The following is a 19,542-nucleotide window of genomic DNA, read 5'->3' as shown; positions in this document are numbered from 1 at the left end:
CATCAAAACGGAAAACAGAAAATAAGACAAGATCACAAGCTCAGATGTTGATTATGGAACTTTTTAATAACACGAGACTTGTAATTCAATGTCGATTCTAGTATTTGTCTTATTGCCTATCATAATTTAAAACAGATTTCAAACTCTTCTGACTATTTCAACTACAAAAACAAATATTACAAAAATTTGGTGTCCCAGACAATTTTGTCAAACATTCATTAACCGTTACAAGATGATAAAAGCATAGTTGCAACGGGCATTTTCATACAGTCCCGTTACCTTCTCAGTGTTAAACCATTTCCTCTTTATTAGGGTTTGATGCCACTGTATATTAAAGTGATAATTTTTATTTCTTGATAACCTTTTGGGATACTAAATAAAAATTATACATATCAAGTGAACTTACTCGACAAACCTCTCCAGATTGTATAAAGAAACACCATGATGATGTCAATAAGATCCAAATAAGGAATGAACCTGCATTTTCAAAACACAGACCAGACCGATGTAAACTTGTACAAATGTTTCTATATGACCATTGGGCTTAATGAAATGTATAATTCAAAATATAAATTCTTTTTGTTAGTATTTGTAGTTGTGCACAGTATGTAAATAACCTGCATCATTTAATAATGCATCATTCTTAAAAGAATACACAAAAAATATCTGTACCTCAAACATTATCACTATCATCCTTCAAAATGTAATCTTTCAAGATTCACATTACATTCTGGAGTATTCAGACTTGATATAATATACTATTCATTGTATCTGTACACATACACACAGGAGTTGTGACAGTGTGATGGCCGTCACTTCCCAAACCGCTGCTGTGTGTTCCCATAGTCTTGTAACAGGGATAGGAATGTCTTGTAGGAGAGACCTCTGTGGGAAGGACTTACACTGAAATAGAGCAGCAGAAACATCATCGCAAATGTTCACATAGAGCATACACCATATTGAATCAATATGTGCAAAAGGTCAATTCTTGCATTGAAAACATGATCAAAATGTCTTTTAAGTGTGATGCCATATATTCTGTAGATCCCTTGTTCGAAAAGGAATTATACTTATATCCAAAGTCATGGATTTTGGAATCTCTCTCAATGATTAAATACAAATCATTGATCTAGTGGATAAACTGTATTTCTGGGGTAGCACTAGCAATTTTTTTCACTTAGCCAAATCACCACATTTTTGTCAATTTGTTATCAAAATGGTTATAATTTGGCTAAAACGTCAAATCAAGCCCTTTTTCTTTAGCCAATTTAAGCCAATTTTAGCATTTGGCTAAATTGGCGAGTGTTAGCGCTACCCCAGTATTTAATATTGCACCTAGAAATAGTACATAATAATACAAATGCAACTGCAATGTATACCTAGCAAATAGTTTATAATCTCCTTAACAAGAAATGACAACTTACAAAAACTCAGTGAGACGAATTTGCCATGGAAGAAATCCCATTAAACATTCTGCAGCACCAAATTTAATCACTAGATCAGGGTCTGGAAAACGTGACTTTTCTGAAAAAAAAAAAAAAAGGAAAATATTGACAAAGGTCAATCGTAGCTGGAGTCAGTGTAGGTTTCTCTGATATATGCTTTATATGATACAGTAGATCAGAAAAATATGACAGAGTGAAATTACAAAATCAAAACATATCATGTCAAACTAACAAACAAAATAAGTTTTACATAAAACAGTATGCAGAAAAGTAAAAAGACATTCAATATAAGATTGTTAATCCAAGACATGCTACGTTCTGTTATCTTACTGAAAATAAAAATCAAAACACCAAAGAAAAAATACCTAGTAGGTAATTTTCTACATTTTGCAGGGATACATCCTCTACCTTCCATCTTTTCTCCTTCACTGATTTGCTGATTTCTTTGGCTACCTGAACAAGACTGAGCTGGCCGTCCTCCTCAGACAGCAGCTGAACATCTGAGCTGTTACTACTGGATGATCCTTTAATGAATGAAAATTTCACAGCAAAATAAAGATTAACTTAAACAGCATTTGCAGTACAGCTTTAGCTTTTGGGATCATAGGCCTGTACTACATCTGCTGTAAAATATGAAAATGATTGTCAAAAACAGAAAAAAATACTAGTCCAAAAAGAATTTTAGCCCTTTTTTTGCATTGGCTACAAATAAGTCCGGGAACCCAGAGGGTTGAGCAAGCCTGAAAAGATCACCAATTTTCTTGTACCTGGCAATGACTTACATGCTTACCCATGTATGAAAATGGCAGTCTGCCATATTTCCAGTGGTGGGTGTGGTCAGGGGGGTCCAAAACAAAGGCCCCTCAAATCCAGCTAGCAGTACTTTTTAGGAGAACCCTTAGAAACCTATTGGGGGTCTTTCAGCATGGTCTCAGATATATTAAATAGATACTGACAGACAAATTGAGTGGTGGGGTGTGGCTGGCAGACCCTGATTTATAGGGGGTGGAAATCCGGCTAGCATGACCTAAAAGTTAACCCTAAAAAAATAACTGGAAAATGTTCCTTAAAGTCCCAGGAAAGTTGAATGACCATCGACAGACAATTTAAGTGGTGGGTAGTGCCCGGCAGACACACCCAAAGAGCCACACCCTCAATGTACAGCTAGCATGCCCAAAATTTAACTCCAAAAAAATAACTGGAAAATGTTCCTTAGAGTCCCAGGAAGCTAGAATGACCATCGTCAGACAACTTAAGTGGTGGGTAGTGCCCGGCAGACACGCCCAAAGAGCCACGCCCCTGATGTACAGCTAGCTGTATCCTTAATATAACTCTTTCAAAATGGCTGGAAAATGTTAAGTAGAGTTCCAGGATAGAGTAAATGTGTTTGCTTGAAATAACAAGGCAGCAAAGCTGTCAAATGTACAGACAAAAAAACAGAAAATAAAGATGCAAAAAAGGTCATTTTGTCAATTTTGATGCAATAATAAATAATGCTTATAATAGCACTGTCAGTCAACACTGAATTTTAATCTTGCACAACAGGTAACATGGTCAATAACAGGAGCGGACCCAGAGATATTTTCTGACAGTATTACAAAGTATCTATGTTGATCCATCCTCCATTTTGATGGTCTTCCAACAGAAAAAAACAGATACCAGTCAATATAAACTTAATAACCTGACTGTATTCAGGAAGACCCAGAAGATGGTCCACCCCTTCAATAAAATTACAGTTTCAGAACCATGAGAGTTCAAATTCACATTATGAAACTGTCAATATTTGAAAAATGATGACAGTGCATAAAATAATATTACATAATGTTTAAAGACATAAAAAACAATACAACTGCTTATGTGGAAATACAGAAAATGTGCAGAGCCCCAGGCAGATGAGAGTTAAAAGTCACAAATGCAAGTGTTTGAGAAAAAATTATAAAGGAAAACATAACAAAGCTAGAAAAGCACTTTGAGAGTGCAGACCTCTGCCAAGGCAGCAATTGTTGATTATTATTGATAATTGATTGATTATTGTTCCAGACCACCACCAAAAATTAATCATTGTCCTCTTTGGCCCACTTCCGACAGTTCCTGAAAATTTCTGCAAAATCAGTCCATAACTTTTTGTGTTATGTGGATGACAGACAAACGGGGGTGAAAATATGACCTCCTTGGCAGAGCTTGAGGTAAATATAATTCCAATGAAGATGCTATTCAAACTTTTAATCTTCCAGTTTGATATATATATATATATATATATATATATATATATATATATATATATATATAATTTAAAACTTATTTGCAATATTAAACAAAATTTACCTGCATAATTATCACTGCTTCCTTATTATTAATCTAGCAGAGAGCTTTACCTTTGGGAGTTTACAGGGAAATATCAACAAGTGTGCTTTATGTAATCTCATTTAATGGCCTATTAAGGCAAATAACTCTGAAATTAATCTAGTGATACCCAAGGGTAATTTACAGACTGACCCACTCAAAGGTCTTTAGGCCCATAAGTCACACTTTAAGAAAAGCACAAAACCATAATGCCCAAAATAGGAGACTACCAATCCTGATGCAATAATACATTATGTTTAACTGCACAGTCAACATCAACTTATGCACAACAGGTAACACAGACGAAATTAAAAGCATAAGGCTTCAGGCCCATCGGAGTTCAAGTTTATACTTAGAAAGTGCCAGAATGAGAAAAATGAAAATTTCACAAAAAATGCATAAATTCAATAAAAATGATAATCCAATAGAGCTGGTTTTCTCATATGAGCTGAAGGCCAATCCTAAAAATCATACTTGTAAGTTAAAAATGATAATAAGTAGCACAGTTTTCTTTTCATAATGTTTGCAGTAGCAGTGCAAAAAGATTGTTGTCAATTTTGATGTAACATTACATAATAAATTAGAGAATAATTATCACCAATTTTTGTTTATTGACTATAAATAGGATGGACATGTAGAAAATATGATTACCATTCGGCTTCATGTCCATGGGAGCTCTGTATCCCACAATGAATATGCCAAAAAGATAATGAATATTACACTAAAATGTATAGCTTCCAGAAAAAGAAGCCAATTAGACTGCTTTTCCAACTCAGGCTGCATTTTAGTCCTGTGTTTCTTTTTTGAAAGTTTGACAGTCATAAGTAACACAGTTTTCCCATAATGGTCATCAAGGCAGCAGCACCCAAAATTGTGTTTTCTTCTATTTTGATGCAACATTACATAATGCTTAACGGCATAATGACCATCGATTTTTAATAATAAAATATAAGTGTCATGAATTTTCAGAAAATGTTACTAGCATGGGTCTTCAAGCCCGTGGAGGTTCTAAGTCACACCTTGGAAATGCCAATATGTGAAAAATTACATTTTCACAAAAAACTGTTTAATTGCCAGAAAAATTTACCAAACAGACTGCATTGCCTACTGAAGCTGTATTTTAGACCCATGTTTCTTTCCTGTAAGTTTGAGAACAGTAATTGACACGATTTTCCTTAAATGGTCATCATGGGAGCAGTGCCCAAAACAGGGGTTTCTTCAAATTTTGATGCAACATTACATAATGTTTAACAGCATAATGACCATCAATTTTTAATTATAAAATATTAGTATAACGCATATTCAGAAAATGTGACAAGCAAAGGTCTTCAGGATCATGGAACTTCAAAGTCATATATTGAAAATGCCAATATGTGAAAAATTAAATTTTCACAAAAAAACTGCTTAACTACCAGAAAAATTTACCAAACAGACTGCACTGCCTACTGAAGCTGTATTTTAGTCCCATGTTTCTTTCCTGTAAGTTTGAGAACAGTAAGTGACATGACTTTCCTTAAATGGTTATCATGGGAGCAGTGCCCAAAATAGGGGTTTCTTCAAATTTTGATGCAATATTACATAATGTTTTACAGCATAATGACCATCCATTTTTCATAATAAATTATACCTGTCATGGATTTTAAGAAAATGTGACTAGCATGGGTCTTCAAGTCCGTGGAGGTTCTAAGTCACACCTTGGAAATGCCAATAAGTAAGAAATTAAATTTTCACAAAAAACTGTTTAATTGCCAGAAAATTTACCAAACAGACTGCATTGTCTACTGAAGCTGTATTTTAGACCCATGTTTCTTTCCTGTAAGTTTGAGAACAGTAATTGACATGATTTTCCTTAAATGGTCATCATGGGAGCAGTGCCCAAAATAGGGGTTTCTTCAAATTTTGATGCAACATTACATAATGTTTTGCAGCATAATAACCATCAATTTTTAATTATAAAATATTAGTATCATGGTTATTCAGAAAATGTGACTAGCAAAAGTCTTCAGGCCCATGGAACTTTAAAGTCACATATTGAAAATGCCAAAATGTAAACAAGACAGCACTGTTCTGAAATGGGTTTATTTCCATTTTTAACACTATTTTAACATAAAACAAAATAAACAGTTTACTGCAATTTTTATATGACCAATGAAGAAAATTGATGAGATGGGAAAAGTATCAATAGAACAGTGTTAAATGTCCAATTTCCTCCATTCTGAGATTCTGAACATAGTGGATGAATGCATCTGACAAACTGCAATGATATGAGTTTATTTCCATTTTTGACACTTTATTACACAATACACGATAACAAGTTTACCATCATTTTTACATAATCAGCTAAAAATGTTGTAAAGATGCAGGAAATATCAAACAAACACTTTTACATTTCTTATTAGTTCAATTATGAGACTATTAACATGCCTAAGAATTGAATCTGAGGAATTGTGAAAAAACAGCATAACTCCTAAAATAATGGCCCAATTATACTGAATTTTGAACTCAACCTGCATTTTAGTAAGATTGACCACTCCTGTGAGTACAATGACAATTGGCCAATCTGTTTTTCTTATATTGTGTTTACGGTGTTGCATATATGCTGAAAAAAGTGAAAAAAAAGCATAACTTCCCTAAAAATTACCCGATCATGCTGATTTTCGAACTTAACCGGCGTATTATGAATATTCATCAGTAATGTAAGTTTCAAGCCAAAATGTAATACAGTTTTTCACTTATCGTGTTTACGGTGTTGCATATATGCTGAAAAAAGTGAAAAAAAGCATAACTTCCCTAAAAATTACCCGATCATGCTGATTTTCGAACTTAACCGGCGTATTATGAATATTCATCAGTAATGTAAGTTTCAAGCCAAAATGTAATACAGTTTTTCACTTATCGTGTTTACGGTGTTGCATATATGCTGAAAAAGTGAAAAAAAAGCATAACTTTCCTAAAAATGACCCGATCATGCTGATTTTCGAACTTAACTGGCGTATTATGAATATTCATCAGTACTGTAAGTTTCAAGCCAAAATGTAATACGGTTTTTCACTTATCGTGTTTACGGTGTTGCATATATGCTGAAAAAAGTGAAAAAAAGCATAACTTCCCTAAAAATGGCCCAATCATGCTGATTTTCGAACTTGACCGGCGTATTATGAATATTCATCAGTTCTGTAAGTTTCAAGCCAAAAGGTAAAATGGCTTTTCACTTATCGTGTTTACGGTTAAAGTGCACGGCGACGGCGACGACAGACGCAGATGATGGCTATATGTACAGACAAATCTGTGTCTGTACATAAAAAGTACACAACACTGAGTCTTATATTAATTAATTAACTGACCAGTGTCCACGCAGGTCACTTCAGGTAATTACATTTTGCATATTAATAAATGACTTTTGTAAATAAAGAATTACAAGAATAGTCATAAAAAAGGATTTTATTACAAATTCCAAATTGTCTCACCTGTATTTTTCGAACTATCATACAGTCCATTGTATACATTTATATTAAATGATTCTCGCCGTTTTTTATATAATTCTTCTTGCCTTTTATGTATTTCTTCTGCTAAATGGTTTTGGTTTTGTCTGATTGCACCTGAAACCAAATGACAACACTTGTAAATAATACTGATCTTTAGAAGTTGTTTGCAAGAAAACTATATTAACCCATGAACATAAAATTTAAGTAATAAAGCCAGTTGGGATGTTAGAATCATAATTTATCAATAATAAATATTAGGTGATGATCACTAGAAAATATGACCTATCACCACAGAAGCTTAACTTTATGAATGTTTCATTTTTGAAAATCCCTTGAGTGTGTGTGACTGATACAAAATAGTACTTTTACTTTTTCTCTCTGGGTTAGGCAATGTAGCTTATGATCTGATCTTCATGATAAGTCCAGTGCATGTCAGCAACATGTCGATTGTGCATCAAGTTATTAAAGTAACTACTCATCACTTAAATGTACTCACCTTTTCTATCATAAACAGATATATATGATATACCTAGTGTCATGCACCATATAATAATGTTTGCAATGTCTATATAAGATATGTTGTCCTCTAGAATGATGACACCCAAGTGAATTGGAAGTCGTTTCAACGATTTGGAATCGTATGACTGTACGTCTCTGCCCTTGAAAGGGGCCCATGGTTTAGCAACATGTTTAATCCAGCTACAGATCCAAATTTTTATAGCTAACAAAAAATGTGCCAATTGTAATAATGTACCTAATACACTCATACTAAGAAGTTAGCGAATGATGAAACTTATGAACGGCCACCGGCTTCCATGCCTCGACGAACAGACAGCTCAGCTGGCAACAGGACCGGATCTATTTTATAGAAAATACTTAAATCTGATTGGTCATTATTAACAAATCCTACCACAGATACAATTTGAGCAAAGCTCACACATAAATACAAGAACAATATACTGAAACTTAGCAAACATACTCAATCCTTTTTTTAAATTGTAATAATATTCTTTATAAAATATATACATGTGTATTGTTTTGGACCATATTTTTTAATCAAACCATTTAAATTTATGTTTGGTATGTCATGTACGACAAATGTACTCTTTTCATTGGCTGCCGCTAGGACTTGATAAACTATTAGCTGGTACGTTGTAAGAGAAATTAAGAGAGGAGGGGAATTTTTTCCGAAAAAGTACCCATGCCCCAAATGAAATAAAAATATGGAATCCAATAAATATTGAGGTCAACATCGGATTGAGGACACCCCACATACAAAAAACGTCATAGGGAAAAAAAAACACATTTATTCTTTAATTTTTTTTTGACAATGATGATATTGATAAAGCTACTTTTGCTATAGGGGCCTATGTCGTTAATCAACAAAATAATAACCAGTGAGTATCTTCTTGATGATTACCTCTGAGTTTATGGTTTGTTGGTATTTAAGTGATACCGGCAGGATAAAAAAAACGTTAAAAACTAACTGTATATGTATTTGACGATAATTTCATTTATAACTACGTGTAAATCATCATAAAACATAGGCCCTATATGCAATGAATAAATAAGCTTTTTGTCAAATTTCCAGGTTTGAAATTAAATAGGCAGTGGGTGGAAAATTTGATTCATTGAAAAAGTAAATCGGACAAACGAAATACAGCTTTATGACAAAGTTAAAGCCTAATGAATAACGCTATCAAAATGTAGCATGTGTAACATAGTTCTTTAAATGTGTGAGTGCGTCGTTTAAGAAAAACGAAAGGAGATAAATATTTTCGTTTTGCAAATATCCCCTTCTTAAACAATTTGCATGAACAAAATTATCATCTTACGCTAAACTTAGTCTCTCCATTATCCGGTGATCAACAAATATATCCTAACACAATCTAGCATCAACATAGTAAATTAGTGTAGATTCCAGGCTGTGCAGCGCATATGATTAACCTGGATGGCGTGCTGACACTGATCGGCTTGGTTGATATCGTCTTTGGGCAGGGAATATATTTGCAGATGCGTCACGGTCTGCACACAGTAGAACATTCACAAAGTGAATGGGGGTTTGTTCCTGTGCAATGAGATTTACTTTATGAACTAGTTTGTCGCGCTTGCAGAGACAATCTTAACTCGCTACGATGCAGACTCGAAGAGTGTGCCTTATTGCAGTTTTCTGCATCTGCATTACAAGCATTTTACATCTAGTATTCAACAACGGGGTCGGAGGTAAGAAAACGTTTATTTAATACAATAGTGTATTATCTCAAATTTGATGTTGAATGTCACTTTTGAATTGGGTAATTTAACATAAAACCGTGGATACTCGAATGTAAAACTACCTGAGTAGCCAAAGTGGACTTGTTGAAGTCAGGTAGGTCTATTTTCTCATGGACATTGGCTGTTTAAAACAACTTCACGTAGCCACATTGCTAAATTTACATGTTCTAAATTTACGGTTTACGAATTTTCTAATGTCGATTGACATGAGAGGTAAACGGATTTCGCATTCTGTCTGTTCTGTTGACTAAATCACCTCTAGTGCAACCGGCAGACGATTCACTGTGAATTTTATAGACAAGCGCATTTAGACGTGACACTGCACATAATAGACGCTGCATATACAATGTATGGGGAATATTGAAGACGTATAAATAATCATTAACGTAACAACGCATGTACGTTAGGATGAGACAACGATTTTTTTTTTAAATTCTTACATAAAGCACCGGCTCGATATGCCTTATGAACTTTTTTATTGATGTTGTAATTTCAGACAGTCACGATGGCCTTTCATGCATGGTAAGTAATGCAGCAAATCCGTAGACTTTATATGTTTAAAAGTATGAATGTTATTGAATAAATTATTTTTTTCTTTAATCAGCAGCTTTTATATCGAATATTCACCTGGATAACCTCATTAACTGATGAAGATGCTCTGAACATTGGAGGTAAACAAGTTTCATATATAGCTACTGATTGAAGAAAAAAATCACTTTATTCTTATAACATCTGTTGAAATTCGTCTATAACTGTAATTGGTTTTCTCTGTACATAGCTAGATAAACGATGGGAGATCCAAAATTGTATACTTGTCATATTACATGTATAATCCTCTGCCACTAACAATTTTTTTTTTTTCAATTTTAAAAATATAAGCAAGGATGATTGAAATTTGCGTCACATGTCGAGAATGACTGGCACATATGTGTAGAACTATAGGATCTATCATATATACTAGTTTGATGGGTCCTTGTGTAGAATGAAGAGGCCCACGATTTACCCTATTTACTGAAAACAAAGCCTCGAGTAAGAAATCAGCACTTCTGATGTGTGAAGAATTTATCTAAAAAGATTCAAATCATGACACCATTCTTCACACTTCAGTCGAAATAAATATTCCTGTTAGTCCACCACGCTGTCCGTTCTAAACATCCTATACCCAAAAGAACTTCGTTGCAAAGCAGCAGTGGTAATTTGAACTAAAAGTGGTTGTTTCTTACGCTTAAGGAGCATTATATAAATAACATTCAAATTCAGTTCGACAATTTTGCAAGCTTTCTTTTGTTGGTATTTGATATTGATAATAATGATGACATCTTAATTACTTTATCTATAAGAAAACCACAAAATGGGATGCAGTACCGGAACACTGGAAATTGGAAAACAATAGAAGAAAGCAGTACGCAAAAGAGATGTGTAGATCCTTTGGAATACCCAAGCCTTTTAATATCTCAGATATAGGACAGATAACACAACTTTACGTCGACGACAGACACGGACTCCTTTTCTGTGAGGTGCCAAAAGTTGGCTGTACGAACTGGAAAAAGTTACTTCTCTATTTGACACATAATTATAATTATACTGAAGCGATGAGTCTATCGCAGGAAGATGTTCACATGAGGGTTCTTTCCTTTGTCACCCCTCTTGCCAGGTTCAACGAGTACGGGAGGAAATATCGTCTGCAGAACTATCTGAAGTTTATGATGGTTAGACACCCGATGGAGCGCGTCGTGTCGGCTTACGTGGATAAACTTGAAGATGACCACGACCCATACCTACTATGGCTGGGAAAAAGAATTCTTAAAAAATATAGGAAGAACCCGTCCGAAGATGCCTTAAAAACTGGACGGAGTGTGACTTTTCAGGAATTTATCAATTATCTGTTAGACGAGACCAAGACTGAATGGGGTAAAAAGAATATCGATATTCATTGGAGGACGTACGATAATCTATGTCATCCATGTTCTATAGATTATGATGTCATTGGAAAGTACGAAACTCTTGAAACAGACTCCAATAACATTTTAGATATGATAGGATCTCAAATAAGATATCCGTCTTTTAACAAGTCTTCAAAAACTGCGACTTTCATGGACAAATATTATAAGCAGTTAAGTCCAGGGATTGTTCAAAAGATTTGGGAGCTTTATAGAAGAGACGCCGAAATTTATGGCTACGATTATTCTGTGAAACAAAACTAGATTTCTACCACATTTGTGTGTAAAAAAAAACATTTATGAAAGTCTATGGTGGATATTAAGAATTGTCAAATTTAGCTCAGTCCTGTCACATTTAACGTATCTTTAAATTTCATGTCTAACAAATATTTTGTACTGCAGTGAAACAAAGAAACACATGGCCTAACAACTAAACGTTTTTACACTTATCTCCCCAAACTAATTTGAATTCCTTTTTTTGCTTTTTAATTTCTTGTTAAACAGAAATCAACTGATAGATGCTCAAAAAGTGTCGGCATGTCTTTATTGCAGCTGTAAGTTGCATGAATCTTCATGACAGTGTCATGAACGTCATACGGGTTCGTCAGTCAATTATTGAACTTCTACAGTTATCACGAAAATGGAAACTGCTTTGCTTAATTTTAATCGGATTGCTTTCCGTTTTTCTTCCTTACATCCTTTTATGACTTTTATTGCATCTTCCTCAATTTTCTTAGCTTTCTCTTCAGTTAAAGACGCAACTTGTTGGATAATTTCTTTGGTTCTTCATCATCCTTCTTTATATTGTACTCTGCATCACCTTACCCTCTACCAGGGCCGCAGTTATTACCAGAGACATATCCGTTAATATCAAGTGAAAAATTCATCTGTGGCCCTGGTAGAGGGTAGGATCACCTTGTTCGTCGGCTATGGAGGCGAAATCCTCCACGTAGACAGTTTTACCGACAGAGGGCTCTGTTGTCGGGGTGGGGAAAGTTGTGGGGAGGAGGACCGGTGTGAAGGGAATGGATGTCCGCCGTAATGCATGTCCGTAGGACATGTATTCCTAGAAATTAATGTCCTGCGGACACTAAGTCCTGGGAATGCATGTCCTGGCTCTTCCGTTCCTAGGAACGCATGTCCTAGGACATAATTTCCTAGGATTTAACGTCCAGTGGACACCCATTACTTAGTATTCTAAGTCCTGCAGACAGGTATCGATGTCCTAATCGGACATATTTTCCCAGCTAGACTGGTAATAGATGTCCTCTGACATTTTCATATGAATGATGTGTTAATTTCAGAAGATTTAAACGTGATGTTTAAGAATGTCATTACGCTTATTATAATTATTTGTATACATGTACCCCTATACACACTTTATTCGGCTAACTTAAGATATTTTAAATAAACAAAAAACTACAAATTAATATTAGATGTAGGATATATATATATATATATATATATATATATATATATATATATATATATATTATTTCCGATTAATATGAAAAATATGAGATTCGCGCCACCTTGTGAAATATGTCGGGCCTCTTCACATTACATTAATGCCTTAATTGTTGTTAAGCGGCCATTTACATACAACTGTATGTCTGGGGTACACAGCTTTGAATTTTGGCTCGTGTCCATTTCTAAACAATATGTTTTTGCCCTTATACACATCACATTATACGTTTTACGGGGTGTTTTTCGGTGAAATAATAGTGTGTGAAATAATACACAGCCGCCCTCTCGCGATATACTTGCTTACAAGTACGTGTTGAACACTTCTCGATCACGTTCGAGCTGTTCTGGTACTGGTATACATATCGTTTAGGTGACAGTTCTTTTTTTTTCTTGGTGCCTTGATGATCATTGGGAATATTTGTAGTTTGAGAGACATAATATGCAGTTTAAGACTGTAAATGAAACGTGTATAATTGTTAGATAAATAAATTGAATGTGTCTGTTATTTTTTATACATGCATTTTTACTATTAGTCTTCTGAGCGCAATTTTTCCCTTACATATGGATCCCGAATTTCCCATTCTAATTCTTTGTATTTTTAGGTGAAAGTAGAAAGAATATGCTCTTTTGCGTATAATTATCCGAAATTCGAGTTATTAAAGGAATTCTAAAATAGCTCAACGTTAAATAAAATAATCCAAATTGTATAACAAATTGTATAGTGCGTTTTGTTCGTTGAAATGGAGAATGAATTAGGATAACATTTGTATATAGAGTAACATCGCTGCTGAGGATTCGAACTCACTTACGTTTCTCTATGCTCTTGGTTATTCATCCAGCCGTCTTACTGATGAGCCTGTGTGGAAGCTGCTGCCAGCCGACTGAAAATTACCGATGCTTATGGCCCCGTGTTTATAATTATTGTACGGACATTAATTATGTAGGACTTGCGTTTCTGTGTATATGTGAAAGGAAATTATGTCCGACAGGAATACATGTCCTAGCTGCGTATAAATACAGCTGGGAATCTAGGTCCGGGTAGGACAGTACATCCTAGGGAACGCATGTCCATAGGACATGTTTTCCCAGATCCGTAGGACCTCCGTTCCTGGGGGACATGCATTCCTTTCACACCGGGGTGGTGTGATGACGATATTGAGACCGGCTGGTATCTGTGGTTTCCACTGGAAAAGGAGTAGTGTGGTTACTGTTGCCGTGACTGTAATGTATTCGTTGAAAACACGAAAAGCGTTCTTGGGGTGCACATACTGTATTTCACTGAATTCCGTAAACTGATGAAAAAGTGATACAAACTAATAAAAACTGATTTAAAAGCGTAAAACAATATCAGGCCTTCCCAACTACCAGACTCGGCACCTACGGGTCCAGAATAAACCGGTATATCTGACCACACTACCCGTTTTCAAGGTGTGTGTCAGATCGCATAAAAGAGTATCATACCCTATCACAAATTCTGTAAGCCTACCTGTCATCCGGGTATCGCGCCTCGTTTTCGTCAAGTAGGAGTCGCATGAATACAACAGACGACTCCCTCAATCAGGGGGTGGAAACGCGCTACTTATATGATTAAGACGAGCCTAGCCGTCAGTACCGGTTATTGTTTTGTGACCTTGAGGAGCAATTAGGTTTGGTCGTTGCGGCACGCATCAACAGTAGTTGAACTACCACACCTGGGTCTTTTGTTTTTGACAACTGTTCACTCGTCATCGAGGCGCTTGTTCAAGACTACAGGCTGATATCTACTAGTACTACCAGTGGCTTCATTAGTAACGTTCCCACAATACTTAAGTTTTCTGTCCGTGCGTACAAACCCTGAAAAAGGACAGCCTCGCTGACGAGAACAATGGACGTTTCTCACCTCTCTCTAGGATTACCCCTGCCCTCAATCTCGTCCATCCCGGTAGTCACGAAAATATTTAACCCCCGACAGAATATGCTTCTGCTATCAAAATTAGGTCTACTTTTCTAAATTAATATATACGTTTGCAAGTTCTTATTTACAAAACATCAATGGCTATGTCCTAACCTAAATTTTATGTTAAAAATTGCGGTACTGTCAGATTTGAGCATAAACAGAGAAAATTGCAGCAGCGCATGAATCTAGATGAGATGCACTACTTTCCAACCCCGCTTAGGATCATTGCTATCACATCGCGCACCAGGCAAAATCGGTGTGGTGGCTGATACTCTGTAATGCGATCTGACACACACCTTGAAAACGGGTAGTGTGGTCTGATAAACCGGTTTATACTGGACCCGTAGGTGCCGAGTCTGGTAGTTGGGAAGGCCTGAATATGGTCCGGGGAGACCGTGTCGCTAAACTGAATGGAATGTCAGAGCGGGAGTTCAAATATATACCTGTAGGGCAAGTCATGTGACACGTGAACACATCTCACTGCACACATTACTCTGATCTACTTTAATATATAGCATGTGTTGCAGTTACAGTTACGGTGGTGTGGTCGGTGGGTACAGTTGTGGTGGTGTGGTCGGTGGGTACAGTTACGGTGGTGTGGTCGGTGGGTACAGTTACGGTGGTGTGGTCGGTGGGTACAGTTGTGGTGGTGTGGTCGGTGGGTACAGTTACGGTGGTGTGGTCGGTGGGTACAGTTACGGTGGTGTGGTCGGTGGGTACAGTTACGGTGGTGTGGTCGGTGGGTACAGTTACGGTGGTGTGGTCGGTGGGTACAGTTACGGTGGTGTGGTCGGTGGGTACAGTTACGGTGGTGTGGTCGGTGGGTACAGTTGTGGTGGTGTGGTCGGTGGGTACAGTTACGGTGGTGTGGTCGGTGGGTACAGTTGTGGTGGTGAGGTCTATCCGTCAAACATTCATTAACCGTTACAAGATAAAAACAGCTCTCATAGTTGCAACGGGCATTTTAATACAGTCCCGATTCCTCCTCAGTGTTAAACCTTTTCCTCTTCATTCGGATTTGATGCCATTGTATAAGCGATAATTTTTATTTCTTGATAACGTTTTGGGATACTTCATAAAATAATACATATCAAGTGAACTTACTGGACAAAGCTCTCCAGACTGTATAAAGAAACACCATGATGATGTCAATAAGATCCAAATAAGGAATGAACCTACATGTTCAAAACACAGATCAGATCGATGTAAACCTGTACAAATGTTTCTATATGACCATTGGGCTTAATGAAATGTATAATTCAAAATATAAATCCTTTCTTAGTATTTGCAGTTGTGCACAGTGTGTAAATAACCTGCATCATTTTAATAATGCATTATTCTTAAAAGAATACACAAAAAATATCTGTACCTCAAACATTATCACTATTATCCTTCAAAATGTAATCTTTCAAGATTCACATTACATTCTGGAGTATTCAGACTTGATATAATATACTATTCATTGTATCTGTAAACATACACACAGGAGTTGTGACAATGTGATGGCCGTCACTTCCCAAACCGCTGCCGTGTGTTCCCATAGTCTTGTAACAGGAATAGGAATGTCTTATAGGAGAGACCTCTGTGGGAAGGACTTACACTGAAATAGAGCAGCAGAAACATCATCAGAAATGTCAACATAGAGCATACACCATATTGAATCAATATGTGCAAAAGGTCAATTCTTGCATTGAAAACATGATCAAAATGTCTTTTAAGTGTGATGCCATATATTCTGTAGATCCCTTGTTCCAAAAGGAATTATACGTTGTGGTTATATCCAAAGTCATGGGTTTTGGAATCTCTCTCCATGATCAAATACAAAGCATTGATCTAGTGAATAAATTATGTATCTAATACTGCACATATGATAGAAATAGTACATAATAATACAAATGCAACTGCAATGTATACCTAGCAAATAATTCATAATCTCCATAACAAGAAATGACAACTTACAAAAACTCAGTGAGACGAATTTGCCATGGAAGAAATCCCATTAAACATTCTGCAGCACCAAATTTAATCACTAGATCAGGGTCTGGAAAACGTGACTTTTCTGAAACAAAAAATAAGGAAAATATTGACAAAGGTCAATCATAGTTGGAACCAGTGTAGGTCTCTCTGATATATGCTTTATATGATACAGTAGATCGAAAAGTATGACAGAGTGAAATTACATGTACAAAACATATGCTGTTAAACTAACAATTAAAATATTTTTTACATTAAATAATATGCAGAAAAGTAAAAAAACAATTTTAAATGTTAAAATTGAAATAGAGATAGTTAATCCAAGGCATGCTCCGTTCTGTTACCTTACTGAAAATAAAAATCAAAACACCAAAGAAAAAATACCTAGTAGGTAATTTTCTACATTTTGCAGGGATACATCCTCTACCTTCCATCTTTTCTCCTTCACTGATTTGCTGATTTCTTTGGCTACCTGAACAAGACTGAGCTGGCCGTCCTCCTCAGACAGCAGCTGAACATCTGAGCTGTTACTACTGGATGGTCCTTTAATGAATGAAAATTTCACAGCAAAATAAAGATGAACTTAAACAGCATTTGCAGTGCAGCTTTAGCTTTTGGGATCATAGACCAGTTTTAAGTCTACAGTAATATATAAAAATGATTGTCAAAAACAGAAAAAACTAGTCCAAAAGGAATTTTATCCTTTTTTATTTGCTTTGGCTGCATATGTGTTTGCTTGAAATAAAAAAGTATACTACATTGAGTCTAATATTCATTCACTGACTAGTGACCATGCAGGTCACTTCAGGTTACTTTTTGCATATACTGTAGTAATCACTGACTTTTGTAAATAAAGTATTACAAGAATAGTCATAAAAAAGATTCCAGTACAAATTCCAAATTGTCCCACCTGTATATTTCGAACTATCATACAGTCCATTGTATACATTTATATTAAATGATTCTCGTCGTTTTTTATATAATTCTTCTTTCCTTTTGTGTATTTCTTCTGCTAAATGTTTTTGGTTTTGCCTGATTACACCTGGAGCCAAATGACAACACTTGTAAATAATAGTGATCTTTATTTAAAAGAAGCAGTTTGCAAAAGACTATATTAACCCATGAACGTAAAATTTTAGTCATAAATCCAGTTGGGATGTTAGAATCATACTTAATCAATAAATATTAGGTGATGATCACTAGAAAATTACCCTAGGTCCTAGATTTCGGTATTGCCAGCCTGATCTCGATTTCATATATAACCCACATCAGCCGACTCTAGCCACCAGCGGCATACTGGGGGCGTGTTCGGCAACATTATGCCTGGAACTCTTTTATATTTGGAAGTCACATGTCTCGTACGTTACAGCTGTGTACCGCATGTGTGACAGATACAAAATCGTACTTTTACTTTCTCTCTGGGTTAGGTAGCTTATGATCTAATCTGTATGATAAGACCAGTGCATGTCAGCAACTTGACGAAAATTGTGCATTAATTTAAGCCATAAAAGTGACTACTCATCACTTAAATGTACTCACCTTTCCTATCATAAACAGATATATATGATATACCTAGTGTCATACACCATATAATCATGTTTGCAATGTCTATATAAGATATGTTGTCCTCTAGAATGATGACACCCAAGTGAATTGGAAGTCGTTTCAACGATTTGGAATCGTATGACTGTACGTCTCTACCCTTGAAAGGGGCCCATGGTTTAGCAACATGTTTAATCCAGCTACAGATCCACAATACATTCATACTAAGACGTTAGCGAAAGATGAAATCTATGAACGGCCACCGGCAGCCATTCCTCGACGTACAGACAGCTCAATTGGAAACAGGGCCGGATCAATTTCGGAGAAAATACTTCAAACCACGGCTAGCGCGTAGAACAAAAGACTCGGCCGTGCTGTATTCGACATTCAAGCACGTCGTGTACGAGTGCGTTCCACGGTCTGTTGCACTCGCCTGCGGCTCGCCAATACACCCGTAATATTTCACGTACAGCTCGGCGACTCGTATTGTATCTATCACTTAAATCTGATTGGTCATTAATAATAAATCCTACTACAAATACGATTTGAGCAAAGCTTACACAAACATACATAAACAATGCACTGAAACTTAGCAAACACACTCAGTACTTTTCTTTTCTTTATAATAATCTACATAAAACATATACATGTGGGCTGTACTAACTGCAAAAAGTTACTTCTCTATTTGACCCATAATTATAATTACACTGAAGCGATAAGTCTATCGCAGGAAGATGTTCACATGAGGGTTCTTTCCTTTGTCACCCACCCCCTTTGCCAGGTTCAACGAGTACGGGAGGATATATCGTATGCAGAACTATCTGAAGTTCATGATGGTTAGACACCCGATGGAGCGCGTCGTGTCAACTTACGTGGATAAACTTGAAGATGACCACGACCCATACCTACTATGGTTGGGAAAAAGAATTCTTAAAAAATATAGGAAGAACCCGTCCGAGGATGCCTTAAAAACTGGACAGAGTGTGACTTTTCAGGAATTTTCACCACATTTTTGTGTCAAAAAACATTTATGAACGTCTGTTGTGGATATTAAGAATTGTCAAATTTATCTCAACCCTGTCACATTTGATATATCTTTAAATTTCACAATATCTGTGGCGAATCATGTATAACCA

The 19,542-nt window shown here is 35.9% G+C and overlaps 3 protein-coding genes across 4 annotated transcripts; 1 reads left to right on the top strand and 2 right to left on the bottom strand.

The window, feature by feature from the left end:
* Positions 1 to 40: 40 nt before the first annotated feature.
* On the bottom strand, positions 41 to 8,140 carry LOC106162453 (dehydrodolichyl diphosphate synthase complex subunit nus1). Of its 2 annotated transcripts, none has more exons than XM_087001736.1 (5): positions 8,028 to 8,140; positions 7,256 to 7,387; positions 1,811 to 1,969; positions 1,425 to 1,524; positions 41 to 903 (listed from the first exon to the last, which is right to left on the bottom strand). In XM_087001736.1, exons 1-5 carry the CDS (start codon positions 8,038 to 8,040, stop codon positions 813 to 815), a joined length of 495 nt encoding a protein of 164 aa, XP_086857862.1. In that variant the 5' UTR covers positions 8,041 to 8,140; the 3' UTR covers positions 41 to 812. The 2 variants fall into 2 exon arrangements, with proteins under 2 accessions (XP_086857862.1, XP_013395214.1); XM_013539760.2 differs by having other exon boundaries at positions 7,770 to 8,127.
* A 1,126-nt stretch (positions 8,141 to 9,266) lies between these two features.
* On the top strand, positions 9,267 to 13,468 carry LOC106162269 (carbohydrate sulfotransferase 9). Its single transcript, XM_013539492.2, has 3 exons — positions 9,267 to 9,496; positions 10,044 to 10,069; positions 10,888 to 13,468. Exons 1-3 carry the CDS (start codon positions 9,409 to 9,411, stop codon positions 11,749 to 11,751), a joined length of 978 nt encoding a protein of 325 aa, XP_013394946.2. The 5' UTR covers positions 9,267 to 9,408; the 3' UTR covers positions 11,752 to 13,468.
* Positions 13,469 to 15,938: 2,470 nt separating this feature from the next.
* LOC106162286 (dehydrodolichyl diphosphate synthase complex subunit nus1) lies at positions 15,939 to 19,516 on the bottom strand. Its single transcript, XM_013539510.2, has 5 exons — positions 18,404 to 19,516; positions 17,775 to 17,906; positions 17,249 to 17,407; positions 16,850 to 16,949; positions 15,939 to 16,490 (listed from the first exon to the last, which is right to left on the bottom strand). Exons 1-5 carry the CDS (start codon positions 18,627 to 18,629, stop codon positions 16,400 to 16,402), a joined length of 708 nt encoding a protein of 235 aa, XP_013394964.2. The 5' UTR covers positions 18,630 to 19,516; the 3' UTR covers positions 15,939 to 16,399.
* Between the last annotated feature and the right edge of the window lie 26 nt (positions 19,517 to 19,542).

This window comes from Lingula anatina, chromosome 1, assembly GCF_051362555.1.
Source record: "Lingula anatina isolate TDL-2025a chromosome 1, LinAna3.0, whole genome shotgun sequence".
Classification (NCBI taxonomy): Eukaryota; Metazoa; Brachiopoda; class Lingulata; order Lingulida; family Lingulidae; genus Lingula; species Lingula anatina.
This window is presented reverse-complemented; position numbering and strand designations above follow the sequence as displayed.